At 35.4% G+C, this 21,899-nt stretch overlaps 1 protein-coding gene across 1 annotated transcript; it reads right to left on the bottom strand.

The window, feature by feature from the left end:
- Positions 1–1,938: 1,938 nt before the first annotated feature.
- On the bottom strand, positions 1,939–20,957 carry LOC127119340 (AP-1 complex subunit gamma-2). The gene is made up of 18 exons (XM_051049562.1): positions 20,638–20,957; positions 19,233–19,535; positions 18,935–19,076; positions 17,134–17,307; positions 15,923–16,102; positions 13,410–13,564; positions 11,845–11,935; positions 11,586–11,749; positions 10,962–11,016; positions 10,224–10,346; positions 10,035–10,130; positions 9,382–9,509; positions 8,541–8,645; positions 8,185–8,441; positions 7,564–7,800; positions 7,301–7,476; positions 2,675–2,779; positions 1,939–2,493 (listed from the first exon to the last, which is right to left on the bottom strand). The coding sequence occupies exons 1-18, from the start codon at positions 20,667–20,669 to the stop codon at positions 2,398–2,400; spliced, it is 2,619 nt and encodes an 872-aa protein (XP_050905519.1). The 5' UTR covers positions 20,670–20,957; the 3' UTR covers positions 1,939–2,397.
- Between the last annotated feature and the right edge of the window lie 942 nt (positions 20,958–21,899).

Raw genomic sequence — 21,899 nt, 5'->3', positions numbered from 1 at the left:
TTTTGTGTTCTTTTGTTGTTTTCGGGAAATAAAGAGTAATGGACCCATTTGGTGTGAAAAGAACTAAGGATCGCACGAAAAATGAAGTCTCCCCATACAAAATTCCAAAGGATAACATGGTTGGGCAGTGTCAGCTGACACAGATCGTGTTGGTCAAAGTTGTTGTTGTCATACAAGGAAGATGGGGATAACACTTGGTTTTGTCCTATGGAACATGTCGTGTTTCGTGACACCCCCCCCCCCCACCCCCCCACCCCTCCGGTGTCAGGTGATACGCTCGTGTTGCACCCAGAGACTGTTATGAAAGTCTGAAACTGATCAAGACTTAATGTTAATGGATCTTAATGATAGTGCACGAATTAAAAGTGATTAATTTTTGGTTTTGTATAAGCAGTGCACTTGAGCTTGGGACAAAGGGGTCACTTGTTACTGCCACTTTGTTTTTTTTTTATTCTTTGCTCTTCTCTATATTTCTCTACAACAATCCTGCTATATTTTTTTAGATCTTTATTTTATTAAGCTTTCATTCAATCAGATTTTTTATTTTTGCAATTGACTTTACATCATTTACTTAATTATGCATGTTATATTTTTACCTTATTTAATTGTTGTTAACCTCATCATGAGTGAGTAGTTTTCTAAGGATAAGGAGCGTGAGATTCTATCACTCTGCGATTCAAAAATTGATTTATCTGAACATGAACCATGAGATTTATGAGTATTTTTATTCTAGTATCCAAAATCTTAAATATATTTGCGTCGGCTAGCAAAAGCAGAGACAACTCATATGTCAATCATGTGCCAAAAGGTAGTTATTTGACATTTGACTATGAATTGTTAATCGATAACGAGACACACCAAACAGAGTGTATTGTTATCGATTGAGAAAGCGAATTAGTTATGCCATAAACACGTCTAGATACGCACGACACGAATAAGTGTATTGTTATCAATTAAGAAAGCGAATTAGTTGTGCCATAAACATGTCTAGATACGCACAACACAAAAGTAGATGTGACACGTTTATCTACTTTTCTATAAATTACTTTGATATTCTCACATTCAATTTCAAATGATCAATAAGACGAATCATGATAGATGATCACTACCCCATGCCGAGCTTTTATTATGTCTTAATTTTATTCCATTTGCTATTCATCTCTAAATATTCCATCGCTTTAGCTAAACCCTGTTAGAATTAAAATCAATACTTATAACCATCTCCCTTATAACCATCTCCCTTTTATTATGTCTTAATTTTATTCCATTTTCAATTCATCTCTAAATATTCCATCGCTTTAGGTAAACACTATTAGGATTAAAATCAATACTTATAATCATATCCCTATGGATTCGATCTTATTATATTACTTCACATTGCGTACGCCATTCGCACCAAGAAGCATCTCCGAACTATAGATACATCTTTGGACGCTAAAAACCGTTGGGACTTTTCACGGAGATGGAGAAACATCTTAAGGATGGAAAGAGCCCGTTTTTTTCACATGATATTCATTTGCAAAACAAAGATGTTTCCTTTAGGTTTATAACTAAAGGGTTTATACTTCCAACTAGCCAAATCTAGTATGTTGGCCTCAGATAATTAACACATGCACAAAGGATAAAATGTACTTCAAACTAGCCAAATCTAGTATGTTGACTTCGGATAATCAACACAAGCACAAAGGATAAAATGTACATCATTTTCCAGATTGGATTAGCTCAAAGAGTCCAGGGATAAATCTAAGTACATGAAATTCATTTACAATCGGCTTATATATAATTGAAAGGGGTTAGGGTGATTTCAGTCAATAATATTATTGGAAACAAGATCAAAACATTCTGGAATCAGAGTCGAGAACACCAAATACTCACATTTTAACATCACAATGGAAAGTCCTCACTTAGTACTAAACAGCCAGAAATCAAGACAAAAACTAATATTTTAACCGAGACATTTCATTAATATTTGAGGGGAAAATGTTACATAAAATCAAATATAATTTGCCAAATTGCATTCAACAACACTATAACTTTAGACAGTAAGAATCAAGACCGAATGACTATCTCGAGAGAAATAGGCTAGAAAGCACCTCAAGTTCTCAACTGGACACAACTCTGTGCCTTGAGAGGCAAAATTTGATTGACCTTTTTCATACACAAATATTTTGTACTAATATACATCAACCACCTAAATAAATAAGGAAAAAAGGCATATACGTGAAGCCTGCAAATAGACTTCAAATTTGAGATATAAAGTGATCCCATTTGCCCGAACCATACCTTCCTCATTTGAAGGAATCAAACATGAAAATTGCACTAGTATGTATTACAGGATGCGAACAAAAACAATGGGTTTTGTGCTTCACCTTAATGACCATGGACCATTTTTTGGCTTCATAAATCACGAGGAAAATTACTGATTTGTCCTTCCTCCAGTGTATCCTTGCCATTTACCTTGTATGCTATCCTTATGCGCATTACAAGAGATTTCTGCAAAGAGTAGTTGCTAGCTATCAAGTCTTCTCTAATAAACACTTATTTGAAAATAACCAGTGATGCACACACGCAACATACTCACCAAACACAAATGCGAGGGAAAAGGGGGATCAACATCACATATAGAGTTCAAACAGATATTTACAGTGAAGCAATACCAATAAAGGATATCTACCTTTCCATGTTGGCTATTAGTAACTTTCAAAGTTTGCGTGATGGACCCATTTCCAGCAGCAGGGAGAGTATTGCCACTAGCTGGATCTAAGTGCAACTGAAGAAACTGAAAGTCAAAATAATTAGATCTGTAAGTACAAGATAATGGAAGGTATCAAATAACTCCAGAAAAAATTAAAATCCAGCAAAGAAACCAGTGAAAGAGCTGATTAATTATCAAATATAAATGGGTAGGTTTAATTATTTAGCACTAATAATCAGATAACTAGTTAGACTGATAATACAAAGGAAAGGATTAAATAATTTACAGCTGCAAACATTTTTATTCCATCTTTAAGGAAAAGAACAGCCGAGTCCACGACGAGTTCTTTCCTTATGTTTTGGGATTTTTACAATTAAACGTAAAAAAATGTTTAAGGTCAAAAGAATACAGTAATTAAAAGACAGTAGCCAACAGAAATTTTAAAGCACGCGCTGGACCTCTAGTTCATAGAATTTTTTGAAGATAGAAATGCAGTAAATTCATATCACATTAATCACACTATTAAAGTTAATGGTTGTTGATATTTGTAAATATAGTATTAAGAATATTTGTATATCGAATAGTCCCACATCGACTATATCATGTAATTAGTTATAATCTATCTATATATAATAAAGTTTCCGTAGTGCTTTTCAAAACACACGGTTTATTCAAATGTCTCTTAGTCTCCTAATTCAATATGGTATCTAGAGCCGGTTAAGAGACAATTCTTTCTTTGCCGTACTTTACCCGGTTGACCCACTGTCTTCTGGTGAGATTTTTTTTTTTTTTTTTTTTTACAAACCGTGTCATCACTCCGGTTTGTTTCTCACTCTTCAAAATTCTCCGGTAACATACCAGCAGAAGCGCCTCTTCCGATCCAGCCGTTCCCCACTTTTCATCGGCAGAAACCTCCGCACGTGACAACACGTCCGACGATCGATCCCGACAATTTTTCCACCGCTCCACTCTCCATAGGGCAATTGTTTCAGATCCGATACTCATGGCTATTCCTCATAACTTTACGCCAAACTACGATGATTTCCTCAGGTGGTATCAGAATTATCAGAACTTAGATTCTACTGCTTCGGTAGCACACACTGGTAATTCATCTGCTTGTCTCTCTCAATCATCTTCTCTTGGATCTTGGGTCCTTGATTCTGGTGCGTCTGATCATGTTACCGGTAATAAAAATCTTTTCTCTTCCCTCTCTACATCCGGTTTCTTACCTACTATAACTTCTGCCAATGGTTCTCAAACCCGATCCGAAGGGATTGGTACCGTTCGAATTCTACCTTCTCTCTCGGTTACTTCTGTCCTCTATGTACCTAATTGTCCATTTAATTTACTTTCAGTCAGTCGTTTAACTCGTTCTCTTGATTGTAGTGTCACCTTCACTAATAATAATGTTACCCTGCAGGATCGGAGTTCGGGACGGACGATTGGTGTCGGATGTGAGTCTCAAGGCCTTTATTACCTCTCAGTGTCATCTCAGACATGCTCAGCCAAAGATTCTCCACTCACTATTCATGCTCAGTTAGGTCATCCCAGTCTTTCCAAACTACATAAGTTGGTGCCAAATTTATCGAAGGTATCTAATTTACATTGTGAGTCATGTCAGCTAGGGAAACACACTCGTGGTCAATTTCCCAATCGAGTCAATAAACGAGCTTCGTCCCCTTTTGCTTTAGTTCACACCGATGTTTGGGGTCCCTCGCGTACTGTCTCTACTCTTGAGTCTAGGTATTTTGTCACCTTTATTGATGATTTTTCACGTTGCACGTGGTTATTTTTAATGAAGAATAGGTCTGAATTATTTTCTATTTTTGAACAATTCTATCAAGAAATAAGAACTCAATTCGGTGTGTCTATCCGTACCTTAAGAAGTGACAATGCCCGTGAATATTTATCCCAACAATTTCAGAATTTTATGTCATGCAATGGTATTCTGCATCAAACATCTTGCCCTTACACACCTCAACAAAACGGGGTAGCCGAACACAAAAATCGACATCTTGTAGAAACCACTCGGACCCTACTTCTCCATGGTAATGTTCCACTTCGGTTTTGGGGGGATGCTGTGCTAACGGCATGTTACCTTATAAATCGCATGCCCTCATCTGTCCTTAACGATAAAATCCCTCATTCAATCCTTTTTCCCAATTCCCCACTTCACCCAATTCCTCCTCGAGTCTTCGGGTCCACATGTTTTGTACACAATCTCTCTCCTGGTCTTGATAAACTCTCAGCTCGATCACTAAAGTGTGTCTTTCTTGGTTATCATCGATCCCAAAAAGGTTATCGTTGTTATTCACATACTTTACAACGATACCTAGTATCGGCCGACGTTACCTTCTTCGAGTCGGTTCCATATTTCGAGTCCAGTCATGTAACTCCAGAACCCATTCAAGAAAGTACTCCCACACCTTTTCCGGCAGTTATTAATGTTCCGCCTACCATTATTCCCCATCAGTCTAGGGCTCCTGACCCACCCACTTCTCGACCACTTCAAACATATCAGCGTCGTCACCCAACGCCTGTCGTCCCTGTCCCTGAAGTCATACCTGTCCCTGAAGTCATACCTGTCCCTGAAGTCATACCTGTCCCTGAGGTCATTGAAAACTCTCCTCCGACGCCTCCGTCATCACCGGATCTGATCCTGCAACCTGAGTCCGATCTTCCGATTGCCCTTCGAAAAGGTATACGTCAAACACGAAATCCTTCTCCACATTATATTGATTTATGTTATCATCGTCTTTCCCCTTTGCAGTATACTTGTTTGTCTTCTTTGTCTTCTGTTTCTATTCCTAAAACTCCAGGTGAAGCATTATCTCACCCTGAGTGGAGGCAAGCAATGATTGATGAAATGTGTGCTCTTCAAAGCAGTGGTACCTGGGAACTGGTTCCTCTACCCCATGGGAAATCTTTAGTAGGTTGTCGTTGGCTTTATACAGTGAAGGTTGGTCCAGATGGTAAGATTGATCGATTTAAAGCTCGTTTGGTAGCCAAAGGATACACTCAGATTTTTGGATTGGATTATAGTGATACCTTCTCGCCTGTAGCCAAGATGGCATCTGTTAGACTTCTTCTAGCCATTGCAGCCATTCGACATTGGCCTCTTCATCAACTTGACATCAAAAATGCTTTTTTACATGGTGATCTTGAAGAGGAAGTATATATGGAGCAACCACCTGGATTTGTTGCTCAGGGGGAGTCATCGAATATGGTGTGTAGGTTACACAGGTCTCTGTATGGTCTTAAGCAATCTCCGAGAGCTTGGTTCGGCAGATTCAGCACTGTAGTACAACAGTTTGGTATGATCCGTAGTGAAGCTGATCATTCTGTTTTTTATCGTCACTCAGCCCAAGGGTGTATTTATCTTATTGTGTATGTAGATGATATTGTCATAACTGGTAGTGATCAGCAGGGTATATTCCAGTTAAAGCAACATCTCTCGAATCAATTTCAGACAAAAGATCTTGGTAAACTTCGTTATTTCTTGGGTATTGAGGTAGCTCAATCTAAAGATGGTTTGGTGATTTCTCAGCGGAAATATGCTATGGATATTTTGGAAGAAACAGGTTTGTTGAATGCTAAACCAGCTGATACTCCTATGGATCCAAGTGTCAAACTACTACCCAATCAGGGGGAGCCTTTATCTGACTCAGGAAGGTATAGAAGATTGGTTGGAAAGTTGAATTATCTCACAGTCACTCGTCCAGACATTTCTTTTGCAGTTAGTGTCGTAAGCCAGTTCTTAAACTCCCCTTGTCAGGAACACATGGATGCTGTTATCCGGATTTTGAGATACATCAAATGTGCTCCAGGAAAAGGTCTAATGTATGAAAATAAAGGACATACTCAGATAGTTGGATACTCCGATGCTGATTGGGCAGGATCACCCATTGATAGACGATCCACCTCTGGGTATTGTGTACTTGTTGGAGGAAACCTTATATCCTGGAAAAGTAAGAAACAAAACGTAGTTGCAAGATCAAGCGCCGAGGCAGAGTATAGGGCCATGGCAATGGCAACATGTGAACTTATTTGGTTAAAACAGTTGCTCAAGGAACTTCAAATTGAAGAAGCAAGACCAATGACACTTATTTGTGATAATCAAGCCGCATTGCACATTGCTTCAAATCCAGTCTTCCATGAGAGGACCAAACATATTGAGATAGACTGTCACTTTATCAGAGAGAAAATTGAATCAGGTGACATCGTCACAAACTTTGTCAACTCTAATGATCAATTGGCAGACGTGTTTACAAAATCTCTGCGAAGTCCCAGAACTAATTATATATGTAACAAGCTTGGTGCATTTGACTTATATGCTCAAGCTTGAGGGGGAGTGTTGATATTTGTAAATATAGTATTAAGAATATTTGTATATCGAATAGTCCCACATCGACTATATCATGTAATTAGTTATAATCTATCTATATATAATAAAGTTTCCGTATTGCTTTTCAAAACACACGGTTTATTCAAATGTCTCTTAGTCTCCTAATTCATATCACATTAATCACACTATTAAAGTTAATGGTAATGACTAACTAATGAGGATTACACGTAGACAGCTCAAAAGCATATTGATTGGCATACCTTAGGAACAGCTGCCTGGAAAACAAAATCTGTATATGTATTGGAGGACAAATTCATAAAGGTAGCCTGTATAGATGTTGTTTGTGGATTTCCTGGTTGTTTTGTGAAACTGAATGTCAACCTCAAGGAGCTGCTCTCAAAAGCAGTTACAGATGGATAGATTGGTCCATTGTTTTCTATTCAAGATAAGAGTAGGAGGAGGAATCAGTACTTCAACTATATTTAAAATAATGATAATACCCAAATTATAAACAGAATACAACCTGCTGGCGGGCTAGAGGAAATACCACCCAATAAATCCATCATTGGACCAGCATTTGAAGTGGCGTTTGAAGAAAGTGAAAGTGGTGAGAGATCATCCAATGGTGAAATGGATGCTTTGTTACTAATATTTGAGGATAAGATGTCTACTGCAGATGAGCTGCCCTGGGTAGAAGGTGATCCAATAGACAAAAGATCCAAAAGAACATCTGTACCACTTTTTGATGCTTGGACCGTACCTACAAATTCAATAAAAGTCAGACATGTTATGAAATTGAGTAATTTTACACATTTCTTCAAAAAAACAAGCAACAACCACAAGGCCTCATTCCACTAGCTTTTGTTGGCTACATAGATCAAATAATGCCATCATCAGGCAACAAAATCTAAATATTAAATAAGCCAATTTAAGGCATGGTCCTTCTTAATGCTTTTTCCTATAGATCAAGTGGTTCAAACACAAGGGATGACTTCATGAAACAATTCACTGTCTTTTTGAAAACAGTACTAGTTTGACGTATGTTATAAACAAGGACTTGTAAGCAAAGATGGTAATCATGAAATCCAAAATGTTTAGTTTTTTGGACATTATAATAACTATAACATGCACTACAGACACCAACCGGATTGTTGTGATGCTGGTGACATATCGACACCGAGAAGGTCATGAAGAAAATCGCTGCCAGAAGAGCTAGGTACTGGAACATCATCTGAACTTAGATCAAGTAGATCTACAAGAGGAGCTGCAGGTTTGGCTACCCCATTCGAGAGGTTTAATGAAGGTGCAGTTGCAGTAGAAGTGGCACCTGGCAAAGACCCAGCCCTCCTACCTATGAAAGTAGCCTCATCCAAAACTGGCATCCTCTCTACAAGAGTTGATCTGCACAATAACAGTTTCCCATAATAGGATCCCTCTTATTAGAGTGTACCAGAAACCAAGCTCTCAATATAATAGAATATGCAACTTAATTAAACTCGCCTAATATTTTGATGTTTAGCAATAACCGAATTGAATTCAATAGCTCTCTGCTGCAATTCTAGCTCAAGGTTTCCTTTGAGCTGTACAATAATTTCCTCGATCCTCCTATATACATATTCAAAGGAAAATAAAATTCCCATGTCAAAATACAAGAAGAAATAAGCTTGTACTGCGCAGACAATTGGTTGGCATGTCTAGTAAGCAGAAAGGGTTTTGGACGGAAAAAGTTCCCCTGTCTTCTCATAGAGATTATATCATATACACGGGAATTAAAAGATTTAAATCTGGAACATGGTGAGATGAATTTCTACTAGAATATTACATTATAGATTCCTGACATAAATAGGCAGGAAGAGAAAATACAAATCTTTTAGAAGTATTGACATTCATGAGCTTTAACCTATTAGTTTAATTGCTTAGAAGGTTGGTTCTTGACTAGGTATCAATGCTTCTGTCCAACTAGTCATGAATGCAATCCTTCCATTATTCTAAATAAATTATGAATTTCGACACAAGGTAAAGCAGGCGAATGCACTACCTACATTTCAAGCCCAAGGGGAACTTATGTGAACGACAGTGTTATCAGCGGTAGGTGACGGATTGTGGCAGCCAGCCAAAAATTTGCACTATAAACATGGTGTTGCGACCTATGGTGGCTGGCAAAAAATCTGTCATGCTATAATGCCATGGTGGAAATTTGACAATACTGGTAAGGGTGTGTACTAGAAATCACTCAGGAGGATTCATCTAACAATTAAGTATGGAAAGATTTAGCTCTTAACAAATAATAATTTCTGGTATGATGAAATAGATAATAAATAATTTTAAAAGACGAGCATACTTTGAACAAGAAGGGAAACGTGAGGAGAGCTTTAATAAGGCAACCAAAGCCATTGCTTTGGTGGTAAGATCTGATGCATGACGTTTTATAGCAATCTCTACAACATCCACTGCATCTGACTCAGTCACCTGGTAGATAAAACAATTAAGAATAAAAACCATAATGTGAATAAAACACTCATTCCTCTGAAATAAAACACTCCAATAAGCAACAATTTTTTTAAAGAGGCAAGTCACAATCCGAATGTTTAGGGTTTAAGCACCAAGCACATATTGTGCCCAGATTCATTAAAATAGAAAATGACATGGAGAAGTTTCGGACAGAGGGTGCGTTCAATACACTAATAAAACAAGTAAACAAATCTTAGTACTTAATTCATTTCCTTCCTAGCAAAAAATGGGAATCGAATTGTATATGGGCAAGTAGGTGAAACTGATGGATTTTGATTCTATTTGTTCATCATCAACAATTAAAATATGAACCATACAAAAAGAAGCCCCATTAAAAGGGCACACTGTTAGAACCTCTTCTGAGACCAATCTGCATATCAACTATATAATATATTGCTTGAGGTAATGCAATTGATCATATTCAAGCAACTTGAAGCAATAGTACATGTGTTTAAAACAAATCAATCATAACAATTCACTCACCGTTATTGGATCTTCTATATCAAGCATTCCAACATTATTGACTAACATGTCACCATACTCCCCAATGCACCACACTGTAACTCGAACTAGAGTCTCCTGAAAAAATAAGTATTAGGTGGTGTTACTATATAAACATCACGAAAGCAAATCAAAAGTGAGCCTAGATTTTGTCAAAGCAGAAATGAGCACCTGTTCAGCAGACGTTTGAAATACTCTGTATAATGCTCTTACTGTATATCCATGAAGCTCGGAAGCATTGCTTATCACAACAATTAAGGCATACCACACTTCATCGTTTACAAAATTTCCAGCCTACTAACATAAGATAAAGATCACTACATGCACTCCATACACAAAAGCATGGCTCAATATGGAGACCAAAAGCACCAAACAGTAATCACAAATAAAACAGCATCCTAATGCACAAAGCTCCCACCATTGAGAGATCCCGAGAGGGTAAGATGTATACACTACACGGCCTTTCCCTCGCAAGCAGAGTTATCAATAGTGGCCGATAGCGGCGCTATGGAGGAGCGGTCATCCCGCTATCCGCCATCTCATTTTTGGGGTCGGCCGCTCCCCCGCTATCTGGGATTGATAACTCTGCTCGAAAGCAGAGAATGTTAGTGACTAAAAAGTGTGAACACAAGTTCACAAGGCAGCAAAGTTACTGGCCGCCAGGGCACACCTTCTCGGCAATATCATACATAATACACACCAGCAAATTTATCATGTGAATATTTTGGGACTGACATAGAAGCAATATAACTTTGGTGCAAACAAATAGACAGAGGCATGGAATCATATATAGACCTGAATATTAAATTATATAAAATTGTATTGTATAAAATGATAATAAAAATCATTGATACCAGCATGTGTGTGGCAAATAAATAATACACTGCTATAGAATATCATTTTTTATACCTCAGACAGAACCTTTAGCATCTGATCAATGTACCAGATCTTCTCGGGCGAAAACCTGAAGCAACAATAATGGAAACTGATAGTCAAACTCATGACATTTATGATTGGCACTTACAGAAATTGTTCTAAAACCTGAAACAATAATGAAAACTGATAGTCCAACTCATGACATTTATGATTGGTACTTACAGAAATTGTTCTAAAACCTGAAGCAACAATAATGAAAAAAATTGTCAAACTCATGACATTTATGATTGGTACTTACAGAAATTGTTCTAAACTGAAAAGGGGTGACTAAGATGTGGACCATGTGAAATAAGCCAAATGGATTGTTTTATTTTTACTAAATAGGAAGAGAAGAGGGAAGATTAAGGAACAAAAATATCCAAAATGCAAAAATTGAAAGAATTAATGATACTAAAACACATGCCTGTGAGGAATTAAACCATCATATATTGATGGAATATCATAAGTGGCCCCAGAAATGACTGGATGTGGAAAATAAATGAATTAAATAAAGTGTGTGGCTAACCCAACATCCTACCCCCCCCCCCCCCCCTCTCTTTTTCTTAAAAAAGACAGATGATACTTGAAAGGAATGCCATTCAGAACCTTGTGACTCACTTTGCAACTATAGAGCAAATTTTTGTAGTAAGGTCCCCTCTGAAATCAAGATCACTGACTTCCAGATAATCTACAAGCTCTTTCACTAATGGTTTCACATTAGTTTCATTCACCAGAACATATACAAGTTCAAGGGCTCTTTTCCGAATTGAAGCATCTAAATCCTGAAGCAAAGAATCCAGTGATTAACTTCTCTAGTTGCAAAAACTCATATTTGACATTGGATAAGAAGTAATAACAAAGAAAACGAATCAAATACCTTTACACATTCTAGAATTGTCACACGGTGCCTCTGTACTGCCTGAGCATCAGCAGTTACAGCCTTCATAAGCATGTTTAATGCCACGTATCTGAAGGAAGAGGATAGGAAGATTATGATTCACTACAATAATGAAGTATGATATCCACAAAGCAGAAAATGAAATCCAACAAAAGTTTGTCGGTTGATAAAAAGTACTGAAATAAAATAAATGTGACATCAATTTCTCAGTTGATAAAAAGTACTAAAATAAAAAAATTGAACAAGTACATAACTTGTTTTATAGACAAATTTTGTTTTTCACTTCTTCTCTAACTGCAATTTCATCCTTTTTAGTAATTTAATAATCATTCTAGGTCCCTTTTTCTGTCAAGTGGCGACATCCAGACAGAATGATTAATAGGATAGCATATATTTCCCATACAACCTAGTCAATCTGTAAATTGCATCTTAGAGGCATGCATCATGAATTTGACCAAGATTAGCTTAAACATTAATAGAAATGTCAGAATATAGCCAGGTCTTACTGCATGTATCAGCAAAAAGAATCTAATCCAGCCCCAAGCTTACTCTTTGTTTCTAGTCAAGCAAAAACTGCCGTTGATATATTTGAGATCCTATCATTTTAAAATTTTAAAATGAGTTGGAGTGGAAAACTAGTGAAGTTGGTATGGTAATAATTGGATTGCTCCAATGTATGACTGCCCAACTAAATATACCTTCTCTCAAGAAGCATCCACTCATTATAAATAGGTAACAGAGAATGCAAATACATCAACCCATTACTTTGTATACCACACCCATCAGTCACAGACACACGCGGTAATAATTTATAGGCATTGTACAAGATTCTGTGTCAAACACACGTGCACACAACAATCATAAAAACACATGCTTACAAAAGTTCATAATCCAGTTGACCACCCACCTATCAAAAGACATTCAGCAAAGCGAGAAACATTGTTAAGAGTATTAGGTATTGGGCCATAAGGCCATTTGTGTATAGCCTTGTAATCTAAAAGAACATTCTTTGTTAAGTGATAAACTACAATTTCTACAAGCATGTCATAATGGTCAGTAATAGATATCAGGATCATTTATGTGCCAATTCAAATAGGTGTCCCTGATCTGAATTTGTAATCTTAAGGACTAATGTTAAAATTGACTACTTCTCTATATTCAGTAGTCAAAATACTGGTTTAGGGCCATAGAACAAATAATCTCAATGCCCCTAACTCAACAAAAGGTGGTTCCCAGTCACTTGCCGTAGGAACTATGGTTGAAGGTCGGAACAAAACAAGAGATTGTTCTAAGGGGCCAAGTATCAATTTGACTGATCAAGAACACAACCTAGATTCTTGTATCAAATATCAATTCATTGGATTGCAATCAGGAATCGTTCCATGGTTTGAGGAAATATCTTAGACTTCTTACAGTGCTTAAAATTTGTTTCTTTTTGCTTACATGAATCATAACCTTGAAAGGTAAACACTCAATGTACTGGTGTTAGTCTTACTCAAGTTTTTCAGTAACTTATCAAGGAAAAGTAATGACCAGAAGTAGACCTGATATTGTTGTCACGGTTTGACAAGAATCTTCCGAGGATATTGATGGCAAGTACGCGTAAGCCACCGTTATCTTCAATGCTCATTATTGTTTGAACACACTCATATAAAATGGCATTCCCTGCAACTTTATTTGACTCGGTTTTTGTAGCCACCTAAAACAGAGCAAATTTATAATTATTAACCTTAAATTTAGAAAAGAATGCCACTAATAAGCAACAGTACCTTAAAATCATTGACACCTTTTTACCTGAATTGTATAGATTTGATAAGTAATAAAAAAATCAAAAGAATATTGATAGAATGATATAAATCTTTATGACTGCAAGACACTGGTTAACGCAATTCATGAAGACATTAATTGGTGAATTGGATTATTGGAGCTTCTAATAGAAGTAAATCATACATATAATAACTAGTTACTCCCCACGCAATTCACATTTTTTCCAATTCAAATTTTAATATATTTACATATAAGTTTAAGAACTTATATGGATCAAGACTTGAGATTTTGGATAGTTTTTCAGCATATATTATACTAATTTGGGTTATTTAGTGATAAAATGATAGAGATTATCAGAAATCGGGGATGAAAATTGAATTCATGAGAAGATATTAGGGAATGATTAGTTCGAATTTGAATTTAATATGTTCATATTATTATTAGGGGAAAATTAGGAATTTAGAGGAATTTTATTTTTTTTTAAATGGGGAAAAGGGAAATTATGATTGACTAAAGTGGCACTAATGACTATTTTACAATAGCCCCCAAAGGAATTAAGATTTGGCCCCTGAGGTTACAAGGATGAGCTCACATCTCATGAACAAATAGAAAAAGAGAGACCACTTAAAGGATCATTTAAATTTAATATATAGGAGCAGGTTACAGCGTAAACAGACATTTGAGTTGAGTAATCCCTGGCAAAAATAAAACCTCATTTATTGAGTAATGTACACAAGCTCGCCAAGTGCTCCTCCTTTTCCTTGAAACACTCCCCATAATTATTCAAAGAATAAGATATAAACATAAGTCTAACATTGGATCTGGAGATTAAGAAAATCCAGCTTCTCAACAGGATTTCATTTTCAACAGTTACTAATGATACAGGAATCCCACACACATGAACATACACACAAGAGGAAAATAAAAAGATTAAAAAAAAATCGTAACTTTAACCATATTCTTTCAAAGTATGCTTACACCATCAACGTTATTTTACTTTAATTTTAGGCTTAAAAATCATTGTCAACGCATCATGCATATCAGTATAGCACTTTTAGGAAACCACTTCAAATTAATAAACCTAGAGCGTATATACAAAATCTAGAACCAATATACAATGGCGTTAGAATTGAACTTATGTAGTAACTCAATTTAGATTGTTAAGAAATGTGGTCGGGCCTAACTCAACCCTACAAAACCGACTTTTAGGATGAGGATTGCCCCCACTTATAAAGACATGTTTAGGCCATATATTGTCCGATGTGGGACTCTTAACACACACCCTCGCGCCCAAGACTGAACATCTGGAACGTGGAAATAAATGGTGGGTAGCCCAATAGCATAAACTTGATAGCAAGTGGTTCACTGGATCTTAAACGAGGCTCTGATACCATGTTAAGAAGTGTGGTTGGGCCTAACTCAACCCTACCAAACCCAGTTTTTATACTTATAAAGACATGTTCAGGCCATATACTATCCGATGGGGGACTCTTAACATAGATCATAGCTACCGATTCTAACATCAATTTCAAGTTGTCTCATATGCAGGTTGGCACTAACTTTGTCTCAGTTGCCATTGACACTGGTTTTGTCTTAGTTTGTGGCTAGGTATTGATTTTGTCTGTTTTGGCGCTATTTTTTAGTCTCGATTGTGGTCTAGACCCAACTTTTGTCCAGGCTACAACTTGGTCTTGACTCTTGTTCCAGGTCCAAATGCAACAATCTGGCCTTACGATGTTAGTTCTATTTCAAAGAATACATTTCTAACAACCTTTGAGCTTAGTGAATTACAACTTGAGTGGGAACTGGTAAAAGATATCCAAATAACTTATCATATCTTGATATTTATTTAGAGCATCTTAGATTACCTCATAGGATTATATCATTATTTTAGAATATCTTAATATTATCTCCTAGGATTAGTTTTTGTACTTTGTTATTATCATGATTTGTTTTCCTATTAAATTAGGATTTCAAGTCTTGTATTAGTATTCATTTATCAAAACCATAGTCATCAATCATGTCAAACCATATATGAATAAACCGAAGTCTTTATTTTCTCTCTTTCTATCTATCTATCTTTATCTAAAATCCTGTAATTGTGACTTTAACACCAAGGTTTGCCTTAACCAAAACACATGGAAGTGGGAAAATAAAATATCCTCTAAAACCATAACATACAATATCATTTACACTGCAAAGCTATGCAAAATGACAAATAAGCAACAATTGTAGCATAAACATTATTAAAATATTATGTCATAAAAATAACAACGTACATATAACTGACCTGGGCAAGTATGTCATTCATAGAGTCACTAGCATCGACATCACCTTCACCCAACACTCTCAAAAGTTTAAGCAACCTAATGTGGAGAAATGGGTCTGTGATGCCAGCAATATCATACTCTGGTGAATAAGGACTGTTCGCAAGATCTCTAAGAGTTCTGACCAAACCATCTGTGCATTTCTGTAATAATTGTTAAGAATATTTGTCACAACCAAAGCTGGCCTACAGTCAAAGCTCAATTTGCAGTGTTTCTCATACAAAAATGCCATGAGAGTAACTTTAATATCATAAAGTCGTGCATATGAATCCTCTTTATTTTCTTTTACAGTTTTCATAAACATATGCTATTTATACTGACAGGTTTGCTTGCAAACTAAAGTTTAGTGTTGTCCCATTGAAACAGTAAGATAGTCACTGAAATCACGAGTTTTATAGTGATAATGATGATGATAACAATAATAATAATGTTAGCAATAATAGTGATAATAATAACTCATGACTCATGAGAGTACCTCAAACACTACATTAAAAAGTAAAAGCATTTCAAATTATATTAAGTGGTCAAATAATTGACTAATCCTAAATTCCAGAAAATAACTACATAAAATTTATGAGACAAACGTTCCCACACCCCAACATGATTTCAGAAGTAAACATGCAGAATAACATATTTCGTGTTGTTTGGGGAGTACACTTTCAAACAAACTGTCGTCCCAAAGCACACTTCTGAAATCATGTGTGGTTTATCAGAAATGTGAGGGGTGGGGAAAGTTTCCGCATAAACTTATCATAACAGTCATAAACCATCTATCTCAAAAGCTATACCGCCTAGGTGAAGAGACATGAATAGTTTTGTATTATTATTGGTAACACACCCTTTCACACAAGAGCCCATTGACCTTGACGCGTAGATAATGCACAGGCCCACCTAAATACCCGTGCTAATAGATGAAGACATGTGAATGGTTTCATATTATGTTTTCTATCGATAACATTTTCAAGAAGCAAAGTCAATAATTTATGGATGTCTTTAACTGACAAAGAAGTAGAAGAATACACAAAAATATAGACGATTTGATATTGTAGAGTGCAGAATATTCTCCCATGCTTATTCTAATAGTAGGCAAGTTTTACTTTAATTAATATCTAAAGTGGGTTATGGAGAAATACACTGATTGACAGCATAAATTATAAAGAAGATGAAAAACTACCTTCCTAATATGTTCAAGAGCTTCAGTGCTAGTTTTACACAGATCTGTACAAAGCTGAACCCCGGTGATCAAAACTCCGTGGTGTTTCTCCCTAAGTAAGGAAGTAGCAGGATTGATAAAATTTTCTGCCAAATCAGGAACTTTCCTTATGATCCTTATAGAGCATAATGCTGCCTATATAACAGTGGGCATAGTTAATTTATGAGAATTATAAATGATAACTCAAGCAGTTAAATGGAAAAGGTTTCCTAAATAAAGCAAAAAATCAAATTACATAACATGCAATCATTTACCAAATGGGAGTAAGGATATCAAAAAAACAGTGATATGATATGACAACTAATATTAGGTTAGGCAATGCAACCAGCTTGCTGGATGTCAAGTTCTTAAAAGTGTGCTAATAAGTAGACTTCCATTCAAAATGAAATAAAATGGAACAAGAAAACAGCATTAAACAAAAAATAACAAAAATCACGAAGAAGAAAGATAAAGGTGATATCAACAACCACCTAATTTTTTCATATTCAATCACATAACTCCAACATTTTTGCTATTATATGATCATGCACCAATGATTATTATGCATCAGAATTTTTTTTATGTTTGTTGGAAATTCTGTTTTCATTGCGGTCCGTCCCTAGTCGCCTAATTGCTGCATTTGGCTTGCCTTCATTGTAAGCGCCAACACCTGCATTGTGTTGGGTTTGAAGGGGTGGATTTTGTCTCATATTGATTAGAGATATGACACGTGTAGTGTTTATAAAGTTTGGGCAGTCCTCACCTTACAAGTCGGTTTTGTAGGGATGAGTTAGTCTCAACCCACATGTTCTAAGATGGTGTCAAAGTCTATCCTATATATGTTGTTGGGCTTCCCACATCGTCCACGGTTCGGTCTCAGTGAGACTTGAGTGTGTGGGGGTGTGCTGGAAATTCCATCTTCATTGCGGTTCACCCCTAGTCGCCTAATTGCGGCATTTGCCTTGTCTTATTGTAGCTTCAAACACCTATATTGTGTTGGGTTTGAAGGAGTGGATTTAGCTCCACATTGCTTAGAGATATGGCAAGTGTAGTGTTTATAAAACTTGGGCAGCCCTCACCTTATAAGTCGGTTTTGTAGAGATGAGTTAGGCCCAATCTCCACATTCTAAAAACATTAAACAGTTGCGGCAAAAACCACCATAAGGTAAGGGTTATTTGCTATCACAGTTCACGGCCATATAATGAAACTGCAGACTCTATAAATGGGCAATTCAAAATAAAGCATCATAGTTTATGTGCATTAGAATTACTCCCTTGAGCATAATAAAATAGAAATTTTATCTTCTCAAAGGCATAGTTTTGGGAATGATTGAAAATCATATATTAGCCAGATAACACCAAAACAGAACAGGCATTCATGTTTGACTGGGAGCCTCAAATCTATGGCAGTTCATGTCTTTCCATTATTTTCCTATTGGAAATAGTTGGGTAGATGAGTGCTGTCTCATGAATCTTGACTCTCTCTTGATAATTTTAAAAAAATTAGCAATCACACCAACATGAATGCAAGTAACTTCACTATTATACAAGGATAAGGATCATAGTCTGATCTTATGGGATATTTTATACCAGTAAAACCAAAATCTAGTATTTGTTGGTTGTTACATGTACAGCAGTTCGAAAACTATTCCCTATAAGTGGAGAGAAGTAACAAGTTACTGTATCTACGAAGCATCCACGGTCACTTCTCCCGCAATATATAACAAACCAAAAAAAAAGCATATGTACTGTAGTATCTAATGAAATGCACTGAAAAGTTCACCTTCTTCCGAATATTGGGGTCACGAAATTGTAGCAATCTCTCAACCTCTGGTGCAAGATCACGAGCCATTTCTGCTGAACAAATGTTTCCTAAAGCACAAAGTGCAAGTCCCACTATATACTGATTTGTGTGATTAAGATCTCTGCGGTTCGGTTAAGGCTTTACAATACAAACAATTATTAACATTTTCCCCTCATTTTGTTTCAGTAGAAGACCAATATCAATAACACATTATAAAGTGGAATAGAAAAATCAGGGAATAAAAAAACAAATGAAAATCTGATTAAGAAAAGGATACTGTTTCAAAGAATTGGTGACCAACATTAGAACTTCTTGTCTTTCGTCAAGAAGCAACATGAGGCCAAGATAACCTATTCTCTTCTCCGGAAATCCAGGAGACGCAATCAACTTGAGGCACTCCATTTGACCAAAATGTGTCGGGTATCCAAGCATGTGGATGAACATAAGCTTAGCCATATTTCGGTGCCTGTAATCTTGATCATTTTCATTTATTGAAGCACGGATGGCTGCACATTCTTTTCTTACAACACCACGCTCTTCTGCTGCAGTCTTGCAAGCACGTATGGCCCGAATCATGTCCCTAAATATTGGGATATGAACCAGATAAGTTAAAAATCATTATTATAGTTAAATTCCAAAAGAAACTCAATATCAAACATTCATCATCTGTAACTTTCCAGAAACCTGAAAACATATTAACCATATATGATTTGGCAGGCCAAAGATAATTTTGAAATAAAAAGTAATATGCGGAAAATAAAAGTCCTGCTTGATTCAGTGACTCTATAGTCGGATTGTAGTTCCAATTCAATAATACAATGTTTTAAAATTATCAGATTGGTTGTGGTACTTAATACTTATATTGGGACAACATTAGTGACAATCTACCTATGACAGAGAAAATAATAATCTATCTTATAATGTGTAAGTCAGGCACTCTCTTGATTCCAAACCCCGCCACAATGTCTGTATGCTAAAGCCAAACAACTGTCATAGTAGCATCATTAATGAATAACTCATATAGTTGACCCCACCTGGTGCAAAAAATGCTTTGGTTTTTCTTGTAATATCCAAAATATACGAAAAAATATACATTGATCAAAAAAATATCCAAAATATACAATGTTTGAGGGATATACAACATCTGAAGATGTACAATGTTAAACTTCTATGAAGCAGGGACACTCCGAATACGACATTGACACTGACACGGCGGAACCGATAATAATTTAAAAAAATGAATAAATTATATGTAATACACTCCTTTTTTCCAGAGGTGTGGTGTTACATAGTTAAACTTAAGTTCGATGACCCATGCAATAGTTGAATAACTGCAGCAATATGTATCCGTAGACTAAGCTGACATTTCAATTTAAAGGTCTGATTCAGATACTGTAAGAAATCCTAACCCAGCTAAGCAAGTCTAAACCAGAAACCAAATAAATTCTCAACACACATCAGTAATTTTAGCTTAAAAACAATAAAATCTAGAAGCTAGAACTCAGAAAGAGACATAAATTTCAATAAGATAAAGAAAAAAGCGGAAACAATTGAAGATATTCCGAAACACAAAGGTCTACTAAGCTACAAAATCAGCATGAAGAACAAGCACCTAACGCCATTGCAGACGCTGATCCGATTCCAAGAGAATGGAAAAGAAAAAGTAGGATTCAATTGTTTACCTCAAACGCGTCCCTGAAGAGAAAGGATTCATGATTGATGGTTGTGTTCGCCGGGAAGCTTAACCGGATCCAATTGCGGAGGGAATGAATCGATGAACCGAGTCGTCGGAATCGGAGATCCGAATCGGAGAAACGGTTGAAGAAATGGAAGAGAGATTCGGATCTGATACGAAGAGACTGTGTAGTGAGTCTCTCTGAGTTCTGTGAATTTCGGGGAACGACTCAACGCCACCGCACTTTTTTCTTTCTGCTTTTTTGTAATGTTTTTACAATTTTAACGTTTCTTCCTCTGAATTTTCCGAGATAAAAAACAAAATGAAATTAGTGATTAAAAAAGGACCGAATAATGAATAAACTAGATGAATACGGATAGTTTCGTAATAATGATAATGTCCTAGCGAAATTGATATTAATGGAAATATGTTCCTCGGCTGGAATATTATAAAGAAAGATATTGATCAATGCTCCACTCTTATTGGTTTTAAAATTTTAAATGATAACAAAATTTAGTCAAAATTTTAACAAAATATAATTGCATTTGTGTAATATTCAATTAAAATAATTAAGTTTTTTTCTAGAACATCAAAATTCTTTGATATTTAATTAAGATTTTTCAAACTTATAAAAATTTAAAAATATATAAGTTTTATCTGTTATGATAACTTGATTGATAATTTTATAAAGATATTAGATATAAAATAACAGATGGACTTAATCATTAAATTACTTAATTATATATATATATATATATATATATATATATATATATATATATATATATATATATATATATATATATATATATATATATATATATATATATATATATATATATATATATAAAGTGAATTTACATTAAAAAAAGCATTGAGAATATATATTATAATCAATTATTTTTTATAATTTATTTTTTTATTTTTTTTTATTCATTTTTTTTATCGTGGTGTTTAATATGATCAACATCAACGTGATAATTTGTTATTAATTTATCTATATTAATCAATTATTATTATTATTAAGAATGAATAAATGGGTGTTGTTTTTTATTATATGCTTTTTATTAATATTTTTAATTGAAATATTGTTTTGTTTAAAATATTTTATATTTTTAAATTTAAATTCACAATTTTTAATCTAGCATCTCTATTTTATTTTTTTGTGATTTAGCCTCTCCATTTTATTTTTATAAATTTTAACAAATTCTAAATGAAAATATAAGTATATAATGTAAAGTTGTCTAAAATGAGAAATTTATGATACTA

The sequence above is a fragment of the Lathyrus oleraceus genome, chromosome 2 (assembly GCF_024323335.1).
Source record: "Lathyrus oleraceus cultivar Zhongwan6 chromosome 2, CAAS_Psat_ZW6_1.0, whole genome shotgun sequence".
Classification (NCBI taxonomy): domain Eukaryota; kingdom Viridiplantae; phylum Streptophyta; class Magnoliopsida; order Fabales; family Fabaceae; genus Lathyrus; species Lathyrus oleraceus.
This window is presented reverse-complemented; position numbering and strand designations above follow the sequence as displayed.

Bases quoted from the DNA above. Each gene is read 5' to 3' on its own strand.
- LOC127119340 (XM_051049562.1), bottom strand. From the start codon at position 20,669: ATGAATCCTTTCTCTTCAGGGACGCGTTTGAG. The intron at 16,103-17,133 runs GTAGTTTTTCAT...CAATTATTACAG, and splicing joins CTCTTGAACATATTAGGAAG to AAATGCACAGATGGTTTGGT. The intron at 13,565-15,922 runs GTCAGTTATATG...GCTCTGTTTTAG, and splicing joins TGAATGACATACTTGCCCAG to GTGGCTACAAAAACCGAGTC.